The sequence below is a fragment of the Haemorhous mexicanus genome, chromosome 10 (genome assembly GCF_027477595.1).
Source record: "Haemorhous mexicanus isolate bHaeMex1 chromosome 10, bHaeMex1.pri, whole genome shotgun sequence".
Classification (NCBI taxonomy): domain Eukaryota; kingdom Metazoa; phylum Chordata; class Aves; order Passeriformes; family Fringillidae; genus Haemorhous; species Haemorhous mexicanus.
This window is the reverse complement of record NC_082350.1, coordinates 7239325-7253962: the sequence shown is the minus strand read 5'-3', so window position 1 is coordinate 7253962 and position 14638 is coordinate 7239325. Positions and strand designations below refer to the sequence as shown.

Genomic DNA, 14638 nt, shown 5'->3' with positions numbered 1-14638 from the left:
GCAGGGGCAGCCAGGCCCTGGGCTTCAGAGGCTCCTGGAAAAGCCCAGAGTGCAGTGGAGTGATCAGCCCGTTCCTCACTTGGATACTGACCCCTGCAGGTACCGCAGGGATCCAGTCCCATCCTGTCCATGGGGACACGGTTCTGCAGTGCCAGGGGTGCTCTGCCTCCAGGGAGGGCAGCAGGAGCCTGCTGGGAACAGGGGCAGGCACCACCCAGGAATGCTGGCAGGAGGCACAGCTTGAGGCTCTCACGGGGAGGTATCAGGAGATACAGGGCACACACAGCGACCCAGCATTACAGACTGGGCACAGCTGGCAGGGCTCAGACCTGTCCCAGCTGAGAGGGTAAGGCCCAGAACTGCTTGCACATATATGAGGGCTAAAATTAGGAATTTGTTCTAATCATCCTTGTGCTGACCCACAGTTCCTGCTGGCCAGGAGGGACAGATGCAGCAGCAGTGTGTGCTGAGAGCAGAGATACCACTTGGGATTCTAGGGGGAAAGTTGGTTTAATTTTGCACTTAAAGCAAGAATTCATTAGTTACAGCATTTCCTCCCTGAGCCTGGGAGAAAAATTAATTTTGGCAATAATACAGACTAATTCCTTTACTAGTTAAAAGAGGAGGTTGTTTTTTTTCCTTCTGTACCTCAGCTTAGTCTCTTGGCTACAGGTTAAAGAAGGCTACAGGAGAGGAGGAGAACACAGGAACGGACGGAACTGGTGCACACCAGGCACAGCAGCTAAACAGCAGAGAGCTGTATTTGCTGTAAATACTCTGCAAAACCCTTCCACAAAGTAGAAATCTACACAGACAAAGCTCTGGCCAGAGGCAGATCAGCACAGGAGGGGACACAGGACTAGAACAGGTAACTCTGTCTCAGATTCCAGGAGATGATGATGTGGTATAGTGCTGAAACTGCTCACAGATGCACAGCAGTGAAACAGCCCAGCAGCCAGGGCAAGAGCCTGGGGGCAAAGCACAAAGGGACTTCACTCTCCCCATGTGCAGGCACATTGCCTTTGCTTCCAGGACAGGAAGGAAAAAAACAACTTCACTGTGACCTGTGTTTTAAAAGATTTCTAGACACACATACATTTAAGTTAATTTGGCAGCTCTTTTGTCACTCCTGGTATAAAGCCAAGGGGACAGAGTGGCACAGGACAGAACTGAGAAACAACCACTATAGATGTTGCATGCAGCTGTGGCAGGTAACCATTAGATGCTGGCATTTATTGCACATCTGGGGACATAACAGAATTTATATATAAATGAAACAAGGTGCAATCACCATTTTCAGGGAGTGTGCATGATAACACATTGTAAAAAGCCTTTTCATAGAAATTACCTTATTGCAATTACACAGGAAGACAAAAAGGGGTCTCAAGTTTCAGTGTACAAAATAGAGCACATTGTTCCAATGACAGATTTAAGGAAAACCCCCAAGTGCCTTGGGACTGAATGCTATCCAGTTTGAAAGACATGGGCTGTCTTCCACTTCTCTAAGCTCAGAGATCTGAGATAATTAGCTTGTCTGACTTTTCTCCAGTTTCAGGGGGAGGTAAGACTTCATCTGTGTCATAGTCATCTTCACATGATCTGCAAAGACAAAAGGTGTGTCTTTAAAAGCTGTGCTTTGGTTTTCAGGGCTGTTATTGCAGTGGCTACTAAGTCAGGAGCATGTGAGAGGTGAACCTCGAGGAGGAGATTTCTGAGGCATGGGCAAGTCACCAGTACTGTGACAGCAGCCATGGATCTGTGCTCCCATCCAGCCTCATCTCTCTGGTGTTCAGCACTAGAAAATCTGAATCCAGCTTCAGTAACAATTGTCAGGAACTCCCAGAGCCCCAGTAGTTCAGTGTAGAAATAAAGTCATCCAGCCACAGCCCCAGAGGAGCCTTGGCTCAGAAACACCTGGTTCAAAGCATCTTCTGGCTGAGGTGTGTTTTGACAGACAGAACAATTGTGGCCACACTTTCATGTTCCTCTCTCCCTCAGCAGGAAGTTTGATATCCAGGATTGAGCATTTATGGTCCAAGGAGGTTTGGTGGGAATTCCCAGCTCCAGCTGCACTATCCAGGCTGGTTGGGTCCTATGCCCTGCAGCACAGGCTATGGCTCTAGGGCTCTCAGCCCATTCCTAGTCCCAAGAAATTAAAGTTCTTCCTTTGTTCTAAAGCAAGGTTGCTCACAAAAGAAATGCTGGAGCAGGTGCTCCAATGGCCAGGACAGGAATGGCTCTCATGTTCAGTGGTAAGCTGGGCTGCAAAAAGGTGAACTCCTTTGATAGCATGGATGTGCCAGGAAGGAATTGTCTACCCCTTCCTGTGGTGTTTTTCCCTTGGCTGACCCATATGCAGGCACAGCAAACCCTTGGGAGGCTGTCAGGGTCTGTCCTGCTGTAGGCAGGATGCTCCCTGTGTGCAGGGAGACCAGCCCAGACCTTCCTGGAGAACACTGTCCTCTCTTCCCTAAGGAAAGCACCTGCTTAGTAATTCTGCCACCTTGTGGATCCTGCCTCAAACCTCTTCTGACCTCGTGTGCAAGGTTGCCAGAATATGTGCAATTTGCACCTTTCATGCCTCAGTGGTGCCTGTGGGGGCTGTGTTGCCTCTCCCATCAGGAATAGATTGGGAATGTTTGCAGGTGCCTCAGCTTCTCTCATCTCTCCTTGGTTTAAAGGATGCAGATGAGGAAAATTTTGTATTGCCATTTGAATGTTGTTCTTAGAACGTTCCTTTTGTATCTCCTTTTCCTCCAGTTCTGCCACCTTGTCAGCCTTGTCCCTTTCTCTCCTACATATGGAATGTGACTTCTTCTCTGCATTGCAGGGTCACCAGCAGCTGGAGCTCCACTATAATCTTTTTCTTCAGGCATCTTTTGCTTCTGCACTAAACCCTCTCATGTCTGCTTCCAAAAGGACTTCCCACTGTCCTTTATTCCTACACTTTTCCACTGCACTGGTTTGCTCCTTAAGGTTCAACAGTGCCTGCCTTTCCCATCCTGGAATAAATGCTTTCCACCTTTATAGCTAAGGAGCATCTCTGGGATGCTTTTGAACAAGATTAGCACTAAAGGCAGTCAATCCTTGCTCTCTTCCCAGGCCAGTTTCAGAAATTCAGTCCCATGAAAACAAATATGGGCTTGTGTAGGTTAAATACCCATTCCTTAAGACTCAACTGTGGCAACTCTAGGTTGTTCAGAGGAGGGAAATTACTCCAGGGAATTCTTTGCCCTTCCTTCTGGCAAACACACATTTTGGCTCTGGGTGGTTCAATGATGTCCTTGTTGCCCCTTTCCTTTCCTCACACTGCTGGGCTCTGAGAGTAGACCAGCTGAGCCACCAGACAACTGGAAGGAGACAAGAACAATGGTCTAAGCTGCCTAAACCAACATCCTCTGATCCTATGCCTCTGTCTCCCCTCTCCACTCTGAGCAGGATGCTCTGCACTGTGCCCTGCCTCCCTGTTGCTCAGGAGACATTTTCCCCCCAGCAGCTGATAAAAGATGCTCTCCTTTTCTTTCCCATGTAGAAAGATCTCTTTCCCTGAAGGCAATGATGGTTTCCATGTCCATCAGCTGCCTGAGGCTGGGTTCTGGGACAAGAACCAAGCAGTGCCCATTCCTGCCCTGCAGGAAAGGCTTGGCTTGCTGCAAAACCAAGGCTTGTATCTGCATCAAAGGCTCGTGCTGGCCAGAGCCAGCTGTTGGTGCTGCCCCCAGAGAGCAGTGGGAGTATCCATTCCCCAGGGATAGCCTCTCTCTGTGGAATCCCACACAGGTCAGAGAGCAGAGCATGGCTGAGAAGAGCTCAGACCAGCTGAGGCTTCCAGTGAAATGTGATGCTTTATTGCTGTCTTGAGCGTGACAAGATCTTCCTCTTGTTTTTGGTGACAGCAGCTCTCAATGGAGTCCAGCATCCTGGAAGTATCTGTGGATGCTGGGAGCATGCACTGCCCTGCTGAAATTCCCACTCTGGGAGCAGGGCTCTCTCCTGGGCATGCCTCAGCCAGCTTTAGAAACTTTCCTTCCAGAGAAGCAGGGACAGGGCTAATCACAGAAGTGGGACACACTCATTAATGCATCTGTGATTGCTGAATGATGGTTGTTTTCAAATGTATTCATAAGACAAAGAGCATATTTCACGTTCTGCCAGCTAACTTAGCCAAAAATCTTCCAGTCTCTCTCAGAGCTCACCAGGAATTGTCTTGGTTCTGTCCTGGCTCCCTGTTTCAGTCATCCTCAAACACAGCAGAAATAATATATGTGCAAAAACTCAATGGCTCTTTCTGGCAAATTTGTCTGGGCATCCAGCTCTTTGTTTTTCCTTTTTCTTTCTTTTTTCTTTCGTGGTCTGTTGCTATGCTCCACAAATGAGATCTAATCCTGCTGCCATGACTACAGAGCTTTTCAGGGGCTCTTAAAAGCTGGCAGCCAGGTTGCTGACATGCTCTTTGCAGGAAGACACAGAGCTGCTTCAAACCAAGTTCAAAAATCTGACATCACCTGTCACTCTTCCCCTGGTTTTGGTGACTTTGGGAATTCATGGTCCTGCACGAAGCTTTAATGGCAGCCTCCTGTTTCTTTTCTGTGCTGAGGACACAGGTGTTGTACAGCAGCTGCAGGGAATGCAGCAATTTCATCTTCCATCCTGCCCTACCTCATCTTCCATTGTGAAGGACACACAGGCAGAGAGGGGAACAGCTCTCAATAGCTTTGCAAATCTCTGTGCCTAATTAGTAGGTGCTACTGTTATCCCAAGAAATTTCCAGTGGGAAGTTCTGAAAACAATGCAATCTTCTCAATACTCTACTGGCTCTATAAATGCTGCTTAAGACTGGATGCAACCCTGAATCATGCAGGATTGACACAGGGTAAGCATTCTTTTGGTGGTTGAAAGAAATATTCTCAAGAAGATGCCAATACAGACACAAATCTAAAGAAAGATTAGACTGAGTCTCCATTACTCTGCAGGAAGCCCTAGCCCACAGAGAAGTTCTGGAACAACTGCTCTGCCTAAATTCACTGGCTAAAGATAGCTGGTGTGTCTGTCCAGAATCTTACAGAAGGATGAAAACTGAGTGTAGGTATTGAAGAAACCAAATGCTTAAAAAAAAAAAAAAGTCTCAACTTAGTAAATGAATGAAAATATTGAAGTACAACTTACATAGAGCACAGAGTAATAGACAAAGTTGGACTAAAGAAAGTCTCTGCTAGGTATGATAAATGTAACAGAGCTACAGCTTCTAATCTGTGACACACTGTGACATGGTCAATACACGGCCAAGACCAGCAAAAGTCATTTGATCTCTAGTTTTGGAAGGTGACCAAAAGAAATAGGCTTTGCCTTTTTTTCCCCCCTTCACAGCTGTATGCAGCTGATCCAAGTGGCTGCCCCCAGCACTACTGCACTGCTGCTGTAGGAGCAGCTGGCCTGGACCTCATGTGCTCCAGAGTCCAGTCCAAATGTTCACCCCACTGCTCCACTCCCTTGCTGGCAGTGGCAGCACGTGCCCCCAGCAGAGCCCAGCTGGAGGGCAGCTGTGTGTGCCCAGGGCAGTGCCCAGGGCAGTGCCAGGCCCATGCTCACCCCTCCTGGAGCTGCTCATTCCCAGACTCCTCGGCCACCAGGATCTCGTACTCCTCAGCTGCGTACCTGTCCCAGTCTGAGGGCTCGGGGCTCTCGCTGTCCATGTCCTAAAGAGATCACACAGTCAGCCTCTGGGGAAGGAAGGAATGGATGGAAACAGCCAGGCAAAAACTGCCTAAACTGAGAAAGTCACAACCATCTCAGAGTGTTTTAACATCTGCACATAAAGGACTATGAGAAAATACCTCTCAGGGTCTGTAAAGCTCAGCATGTGACCTGAGATGCCAACAAACTGCATCTGCTCCACTTCAGAAATGCAACCACCACACACTTGCTGTGCTCTAGCTCAGTTTGTGCTCTCCATACAGGACAGAAGAACTTGGTGGTTTCAAACCTGTCCATCAAAGGTTAATTGTAACTGATCTTTTGAGGGACTCTTCACAGTTCGCTAAGTTAGGGCAAGTTTTAGAGAAGATTACAGGAACACCTCTATAAATACCTGGTCCTCTGCCATTTACAACAGGATGGGGAGAGCAAGTTATCCCCTGGTCCCACTTGACTGCTTTTATAATGATCCAGTTTAAGCAAACAAACAAAGTGGTTCTGTCTTGGGATGTATTTAAGCCTTAAATCATGGAACCACAAAGTTTCTGTTGCAGATTATGTGGGAACAACTGCGAGGGAACCACAGCTGGTTTTGGCATCTCCTCCCCTTTTCTGTACTTTGAGCAGATAAGAGACTTCTAGGAGACATCAATAAGCTGTACTTGTGAAAAAAGTTTTCTTTTATTCAGTTGAATTTTCCCTACATCCAGGAGCATTCCAAAGATGAGTGTGAGATTTCCTTATTTAGAAATAAAGGTGATTTATACCTTTTGCACTGCAAAGGGATCCCTCTGTTCATTGTCCAGATATTTCTCTAAATTGAAGAAGGTGTTGAAGAACACATGAGCCATTCTGCACCTCTTCAGGTCTCGCAAGGTTACTCTTCCTACAGAAAAACCCCACATGGTTGTTACTGAGTTCTTACAAAGGTTTTAATTGTGACACCAGTAGGCTTCAAAAGCACAAAATTCCTTCCCAAGTCAGTCAAGGATTTTAACATGATTCAATAAATGGGTGTGTTCATTAAGCTTAAATCTCACATACATATGGAGGCTCTTGACATTCATGTGAAATATGAAGGCACGTGAATGGGGATGGTTCAATTTTACAGTGTAGGCTGTCAGCACATCCCACAGCTGGAGCACACAAGAACTGCTGCTTCAGTCCCAGGCAGTTAATTCACAAGCTCTCTTGTTTTAGTATTTCAGCCCTCCTCATGCACAACATCATGGCCCAATGTGCAGTAACTTCTGCCCTGTGACTCACACAGGGCTCTGCCTGTAGATGGGTTTCACAGTGGCTTTACCTTCTCAAGCCCCCACAAATGAAAGGAGTGAAAGCTCTGCCTAAACAGGACTTACCTTCCCTCTCTGGCTTAACGAGGTCCAGCATCTGGCACAGCAGGTCCTGGAAGGGCAGTGGCTCTATGCCCATCACCTCCATGCGCTCACACTGCTCCTCATAGAAGAATTCCAGCTCGTACATGGACAGCACCCCATCCCCATCCAGGTCCATGCAGCGGAACCAGTACTCGATGCTGGAACACAGCAGGGACTGCACACTGCTCTGGGACATCCACACAGCACAGACTGCAGCACTGCACATTCTCCCTACCCACCCCCAAGGCTCTTCTGGCATAAACCCAGGGATGACAAGACCTGTTGGGAAGGGTCAGGGCACAGGCCAACACTCCAAGCACCTCCTGTTAGTCTCCCAGGTGGCTGTGAGCAGCACAGCCACACTCATTACCTGCCTCACCTGTACCCAGTGTCCACTGTGATGCAGCCCAAGGGGGGCCCACGTAGGACAGGGAGTCCCTGCCTGACCCACCAGCAAGAGCAGGCCAAATAGAGCCAGCTCTGAGCCCAGGACACTGCAGGGACCCTGGTGAGGGACAAGGTAGCTGTGTCATGCACTCATTTGCTCCTTTATACACAAGGCAGAGCTCTCAGGCAGCTGCACTCTGCATCCCTCCTCCCCTCTAGAGGGTCCAAGCCTGCAGTTCTGGACTTTCCTTTTCTTGTTATGTGGAAGATCCCTTGTGCTAATGCTCACATGTCCATCTGGATCACCCCTGCACAGCAGTCTCCTCCAGGCCACAGGCAGGTTTTACAAAGTGCCACAGTGAAGATTCCCCACAAACCCTTCTTACACACCGACTCCACCTGTGAAGGGATGTGCACAGCTGCTGCCAACACATCAGGAGCGTGTGCTCAGAGTCACTGCTTCATGGCATGAGGTCAACAAAGGCACTGATAACTACCAATACATTAAAAATTACAAGAAAACTCTGCTTCTACACAATTTTTCCTCAAGAAAGGCAAATTATTTGACCAACCATCACTGGTAAGATGTTTTCTTCCTAACAACTTCCAGACCCCAAGCTGCTGTCTTTTAGAAAGTGGTAGGTCACAGAAGTTTCCATCTTATTTGCTCATCTCAATGATTTTACTAAGACACAGTAATCAGTCTCACCTTGTAGGACTCCTTTTGTCTTCCTCTGAAATCAGGAGCCACACAAAATCTGCGTAACTCATGCGCCCTTCCTTTTGAACTTCAGTGCCTCTAGAAGACATAGCAGAAAAAGAATAATTAAAAATCACCAGGCTCCTAAACACTCGAGATGTCAAAGATATTTTTCAAATCATTAGTGAGAGAAAATGGGGCACTGTCACCTATTTAGCCTGTACTCCCTGCACCCTGCAGCACCAGGTACAGCATTTGCTGCCTTTTATCACTGCAGAGCTGAAGCTCATCTGCCACATCCCCTCCCAGAGCACATCCCTTTTCAGAGACTTCAAAGCAGTGCTCTCCAGCTCTCCCTGTGCCATGTCTTCAGCTATGCCCAGTTATCCCATCCTATGGGATTTTTATTTTGTTTTCTTAAGTTACCCAGAAGTCTCACTCCATGTTCAGGCAGCTCCAGCTGGAGCACTCTGTTGGAAACCATTCTGATCAGGGACATTTCTGAGAATAACTTGTATTTCTCAGCCTGACAGAAATTGCCTTCCCTTCTTCCCCCAAGCAGTGTGCTACTCCTTACCTCACCACAGCACCGCTGAATATCCGCTCAATGATCCTGTTTGACAAAGCTGGAAACAAGGAAAACACGGAGGAAATGAAGCTACAGCTCACAGCAATAACTACAATCAGTTGTTCATGCTGAATCCACACAAAGCCCCTTCCCCTTGTTAAAAGAAGGCTCTAACTACACTGCCTGTCTAACCACCCTCTATTTAGCAGCATTTTCTAAAAGCCCAAGATGATTCTCCCAGTGTGTCTCCCTTTGTATCCTTCCAAACACCACACTGTCCCACAAAGATGGCAACTGTCATCTGGATCCTTGGAAATGGGCATGCTACTCCTACATTGCTGCAGTAGGATTTGTCACATAGAAGAAAGAGACTATCCTAGTGTGTACTGCAAAAGAAATTCAGTTATCAAACAAAAATAACAAATCAAATCCCTCCAAAATACTTTTGAGGAAAGGAAAGGCTGTGGCAACCATGCTGCAGGAAAGACAATGAAGCACCAGCACAAAGGTGAGGCTGTGCCAGCCAGGAGAGATGTGGGATAGATTGATATGGCAGAGCACAAGCCAAGCAGCAGGTACCAGTTCTGGGCAGGATTTGCACAGTGACCTCACCACCCAGGCAGCTGAGCCCCACCTGGACTCCCTCTACACTCCTGTGGTCCTGGCACAGCTCTGGCACTGCAGCCAGGCAGACCCAGCCTGCCCCACCCCTCAGGTGCCCTGGCACAGCTGACAGACTGCTGGGCACTGCAGCCAGGGCTTCTCCCCTTAATCCTTGGCTCCCCCCAGCGCATCAGAGCTCTCAAGCCTCCTGTGCAACAAATACTGCATGCCACAGTGCAGCTTCCCAGCAGGGAATCTCCCATACCACCCATCCCAAAGGAGGCACTCGTCCATCCTCACCCAGCCAGCCCCATGATCAACACTACTGAGTCCTGTGACTGCCACACTCCCCCAGAACCCCCATGGCCTCCCCAGAAATGCCTGCACTTGGAACATCTGGGTGTTTTAGCCCTTTGTGGATCTGTATTCCATTAATTTATCTACAGCCCTTGAACCTTCAAAAACAAACATAACTTTGGGAAAGAAAGTTCTATGCTGAACTGCAGAGATCCTCTCCAGACTCCATTTGCAAGCTGAGATCCCCCAAGCTTCACTGGACTCTGGACTCCTCTCATGCATAACTGGAATGCACTTCAACAATCTCTGAAGTTCACACGGGCTCATCCTTCTTGTCCCTACTTCCAAGTTCCTGCAAAGCCCTCAGTAAATAATAAACAAGTTTCAGGACATTATTTTATCCTGTCCTCCTGGCAGTGACCCACTCAGGAACAGAAGCTCCATCTGTAGCTACTCAAGCAGAAAATTGTGTTTCCTGCAGTTCTCTGTGTCTAAGCTTGTACAACTCCTTCTCTTAAAGCAACATTTATTTAAGAGATGGGTGGCTATATTAAAACTTTTTCTGAGGCATCAAATTAACCAACTTAATGGCAGGCTTTAGTCTTCAGTAGGAACATTGTATTTTCAGCAATGCCCTCACCACATCTGCAGGCAGCATACCTTGATCACTGTACCTAGCCAGGTCCTTCTGGCTGATGTAAAGGTCGTGGTCAGTATCCAGCTCCCAGAATTTGCAGTATATGACATAAAAGTGCTCGTAGGAGAAGTAATCTGTGATCTGATTTATGTCATCCTCTTCTTCCAAGAGAGCAAGAGTCTGAAAGGGTACAAACACAGTGGGAAGGTAAACCTGGGTGAAAAGGCAGCTCAGCAGCTGAAGTGCTCCAGTTTCTCAGGAAGCTGGGTGAGCACAGCCCAAAGTGCAGCCATTCCCCAAGAGATGTGGTACCTGTATTCCTTAGCAGGCCCTTACAGAGCACCTGGCTGGGCCATCCTGCTTAGCACATCTCTGCCACTCCTGTCAACAACTTTTGCTCATTTTCAGCTCTAGAGAAATGTGAGGCAGAGAAACAGGAACACAAACTGCTGTGTCAGCTGGGATCCATGGTGTGGGAAACAATCCTGACCTGCACCAGAGACTCTTAGAGCCACTTCCAGCAGCAAGTCCACAATCTTCCACAGGACCTGAGGTATGTCTTTACACATCACACATCCCTGTCTGCCTCCTGAAGGGCAAAATCAAGTCTTGTTCCAGACTCATACCTGGACTGAGACAGCAGGGATAGACCTCAAACTAATCTCACTGATTTCCCTGTGCTGTTGCAAGAATCATTCTGGCTTAACTGGGAGGCTCAGATAGATTTCCAACCATAACATCTGTTGACATGTCTAACTAGGAAACATTTAGTGCTAACATCCATGTTTCATTCCCACTTTACACCTCCCTGTCCTTCTCAGCAACAAGAGGGCATTTACACGTTTCCCAGTGCCACCTCTCTACTTTTCTTCTTGGTGCTGAGGCCACAAGACACCAGAAGCCTTCTTGTCTAATAAATCATGGCTCCAGTGAGCTGCAGCCTGGCCCTTCCTGCCCTCACAGCCTCTCCCAAGGGAGCAGGCAAAATAGCCTGAGCTATCCCAGGGAATGGTGTCCCCAAGCAGGCAGGCCCAGTGGCCCTGCTACCCACAACCATAAAAACAGGTGCTGTGTTATATGTTGGCACTGGTATTTCAACATCAACTTCCAGCCACCTCCACATCCAAGGAATCCAACTGAATCCAAACAAAACTCTCACATCCTGCTATCCACCAGGTTCAGTGTTCTGGCAGGGATAACAGGATGGCATTGCCAGACCTGCACTACTCTGACTTGCTGACACCCAAGTCTCAACACCTTTGATCCATCACTCACTGGCCTCTCCAGATTGTGTCTGTCTCTCTCTCTCTTTACAGATGACAATCACTGGGGAGCTTTTGCCATAACTATTTTTTTCTTCTGTAGATCACACCCAAAGATGCCATTTACACCTGCAGCAAGGAGCTGAACTTCCCTGCTGCAGGAGACGAAAGACAGAGTAAATATGAAAGGAGAAAAGCTGAGAGAATGTTTAAAAGGAGAAAAGGAGTGAAAAAAGATGCAGTGAATAAAAATAAAAATCTGGGAAGATTTATTTGTAACAGAGGTTGGGAAGGAACAGGGATCCTCGGGCTTGGACTATTATGAGCCAATTCAAAAGAGCTCATTTTTCCATTAGCTGATGGGGTCAGCTAGGGGAGATGATGTCTGAAAGGAGAAAGAATGTGAATTCATCACCTTTCAGCTCAAGACTTTCTGGCTCTTTAGGCTGGGCTGGACATGAGAAGCTTGAGACAGTCTTAACCTGGCACTCTTTTGGGCAAAATACACAGAGGACAGAGACCCATATCCTGACATAAGGACACACTGCAGGCACTGGAACAAGAACTAAGCTCCATTCATTATCCTGTGGAGATCAGCTCCTGAGGTGCCTCATCCTGCAATTGCAGAGATATTCCTGACCAGCTGTCAGTGGGCTGAGGGCTGCCTAGGAGGCAGGAAATTGGCTCTCCTACCCTTGGCACTCCTGCAGCTCTTCTTGGCTGCTTGTGAGCCACTTCACATGGGTGCAATGCCATGTCCTGCTTCCCTCCCTGCTGTCTGGACCAGGAGCCAGGCTGCTGCTCCATGTGGCCTCAGAGCAGGAAAACAGTCATGCCCTGACCTTCTCTCAGCACCCTGGGGTCACTCCTGTCCCTGCTCTTCTCACTTCAACTCAGACACAGCTCCTCCAGTAGCCCCAGCAGACTGCTGGCCCTGAGCACCTGGCTCATCCCACTGCAGCCCAGGTGCAGCTCCCTCACCACCCAGGCACAGAACAAGGAATGCTGCTGCACCCTGGCTCCTGCTCCCACAGACAGCCACGTACCTGCAGGAAGTTGCTTTTCCTCAGCTCTGTTAGAGTGATCTTCCCCGACCAGGACCGATTGACTGTGTAGAATATCCTCTGGATAACCTGCAATAAATGAACATTGCTCTTGAAATCAACTCCTGAAACACAGCAGTTTGGGAATTTAAATGCAGTTCCCTGGTTGATTCGCTCATCCTAAGGAGACCTCTTTCTGAAAACTGTTTTGGGATCTTTTCTGTAGATACTACTATCCTTAATTGACTACACAGTCTGAAAGTAACACTTGCTTCTTAAACAGTATTATCCCTTTCTAGTGTGGAAACATTTCCATGGCTCTAAATTTACCTCTTTGGGCATGCAGATGTATTATTTATGTCAGAAAACATGCTCAAAGTGCTGATTAATCACTTTGAGTTTTTCACATTTGTAGTTTGCATGGATCCCCAGTGAAATACGGTTCTAGGGGGAGAAAAAAAAAAGAAAAAAAAAAAAAAAAAAAAGGACTTCTGATTCTTCTGGTTCCTGCATAGGAAGCAAGACATGCAAATGAAAGACACTGTGAATGTCTGACCCATTGTAACTACAACAATGCCTCATGTTCCAGTACCTCTGCTGAAAGTAAGCAGGAGAGGTTCTGTTTGCAATTATTTTGGGCAGATGTTAACCTCATTTGGCTTCTTTCCAGATCTGCCTCTGGTGAAAGTGAGCAAAAATCATGGGGGAGAGGCAGAGAACTCTCAGAAGCCAAAAGCAAACAGCTCCCAGTGTGAGACTGAGCTCACTCCCAAGCTCCTCAAAAAAGCAAACAGCCCTTCCCAATCTGCTCCTTGTCAGCTGTCAAGCAACATCACAGAGTGGGGAAACACAAATGTGTGACCAAGCACATGCAAGAGTAAACCCAACAGGGCAAACAACAACAAATAAATATCACTGGCATGAGAAAGGAGGAATAGAATTCATTTGACTATCAGCACTGAAATATTGTTGACCAAAACTACTACAAACCTTTGATGTCTCTAACATGCAAGCACATTACCCCAGAATTTTGGTAACCTTCAGTGCACACTATTCCAACACAAAAATTAACTTTACACAACAATGTGGACATTACAGGGATCAATCCAGCTAACAGATTAAATGGGATGGATTTCTCTTTTAGCCAGAACTAATTTCAAGAGGGCAACCACTACTGAAAGGCCATCTTTGGACTCAGTCAAACAAGTGTTGGTTCTTAGTCCAGAACAGATCCAGAACCAAGTATGAGACTGCTCCCAGCAGTCTGCTGTGGGATACACAGTGAGACAGCAATTGATGATGGCACACACAACTCTGAGAGCAACAAGAATGATGTGAAGATTCAAATGTACCCTGAAGAGACAGAATTGATTGATTCAACTTAGCTGAGCGTGACACCTTTTGGTAACACTGCAGGCTCTTCATCCCTCCAGGTCTCAGAGGTGGATATCCTTTTAAAGTTGGGTGTCATTTTAATTAAAAACAGACCAAAAACCAGATCTATCCTAACTGTAGCAATCACTGAACAATGCTCTGTGGCCTGTGTAGCACAAGATGTCAGATTAGGTAACCACAATGATCCTTTCTGGTCTTAAGCACAATGTTTGTTTCTTCTTTCATGCCTCTGGGTAGCCACTGCCATTCTGGTCTCTATTTCTGGAGTTTGTTTGGCTTTTGCTTCCAGCTTTCACAAGAGCTCAGAGACTGGAGTGGTTTCACCTCTCACATCACCCATTATCACACCTGACAACTTTGTAGCAACTCTTAAAAATACAGGGTGTTCACACCATTCCAAGGACTCAAAAATAGCAATCCCAAGAATCAGAAACAGGACCCCATAGCAGTAATTCTTCTTTTCCTCTGCCTGCAGGGTAGTAAAAGACAACAAACTATTCCCATTTGTGACACATAAGAAACTGTTTGTCTACCAGATCACACTGATAAAGATGTTCCATCTGCTCCCTCCTCACCCATCTGTAAAAAAAAAAGCCATTCAGAGGCAAAATGGGATCTCTTTTCACGTCTCTTACCATCTCCAGTCTCTCAGCAAAGGCTTTATTATTCAAAT

General features: G+C 47.2%; 1 protein-coding gene across 3 annotated transcripts in view; it reads right to left on the bottom strand.

Moving 5' to 3' along the window:
* Positions 1–1188: 1188 nt before the first annotated feature.
* The window catches only part of LOC132331616 (serine/threonine-protein phosphatase 2A regulatory subunit B'' subunit alpha-like), a 52721-nt gene continuing 39271 nt past the window's right edge, over positions 1189–14638 (bottom strand). For all 3 annotated transcript variants that reach the window (XM_059855148.1, XM_059855146.1, XM_059855147.1), the window contains 8 exons: positions 12574–12660; positions 10289–10445; positions 8738–8786; positions 8170–8259; positions 7056–7231; positions 6462–6580; positions 5590–5696; positions 1189–1599 (listed from right to left, as the gene is read on the bottom strand). In XM_059855148.1, coding sequence (XP_059711131.1) covers positions 1509–1599; positions 5590–5696; positions 6462–6580; positions 7056–7231; positions 8170–8259; positions 8738–8786; positions 10289–10445; positions 12574–12660 — 876 coding nt within the window. In that variant the 3' untranslated portion in view covers positions 1189–1508. The remainder of the gene's footprint in view (positions 1600–5589; positions 5697–6461; positions 6581–7055; positions 7232–8169; positions 8260–8737; positions 8787–10288; positions 10446–12573; positions 12661–14638) is intronic.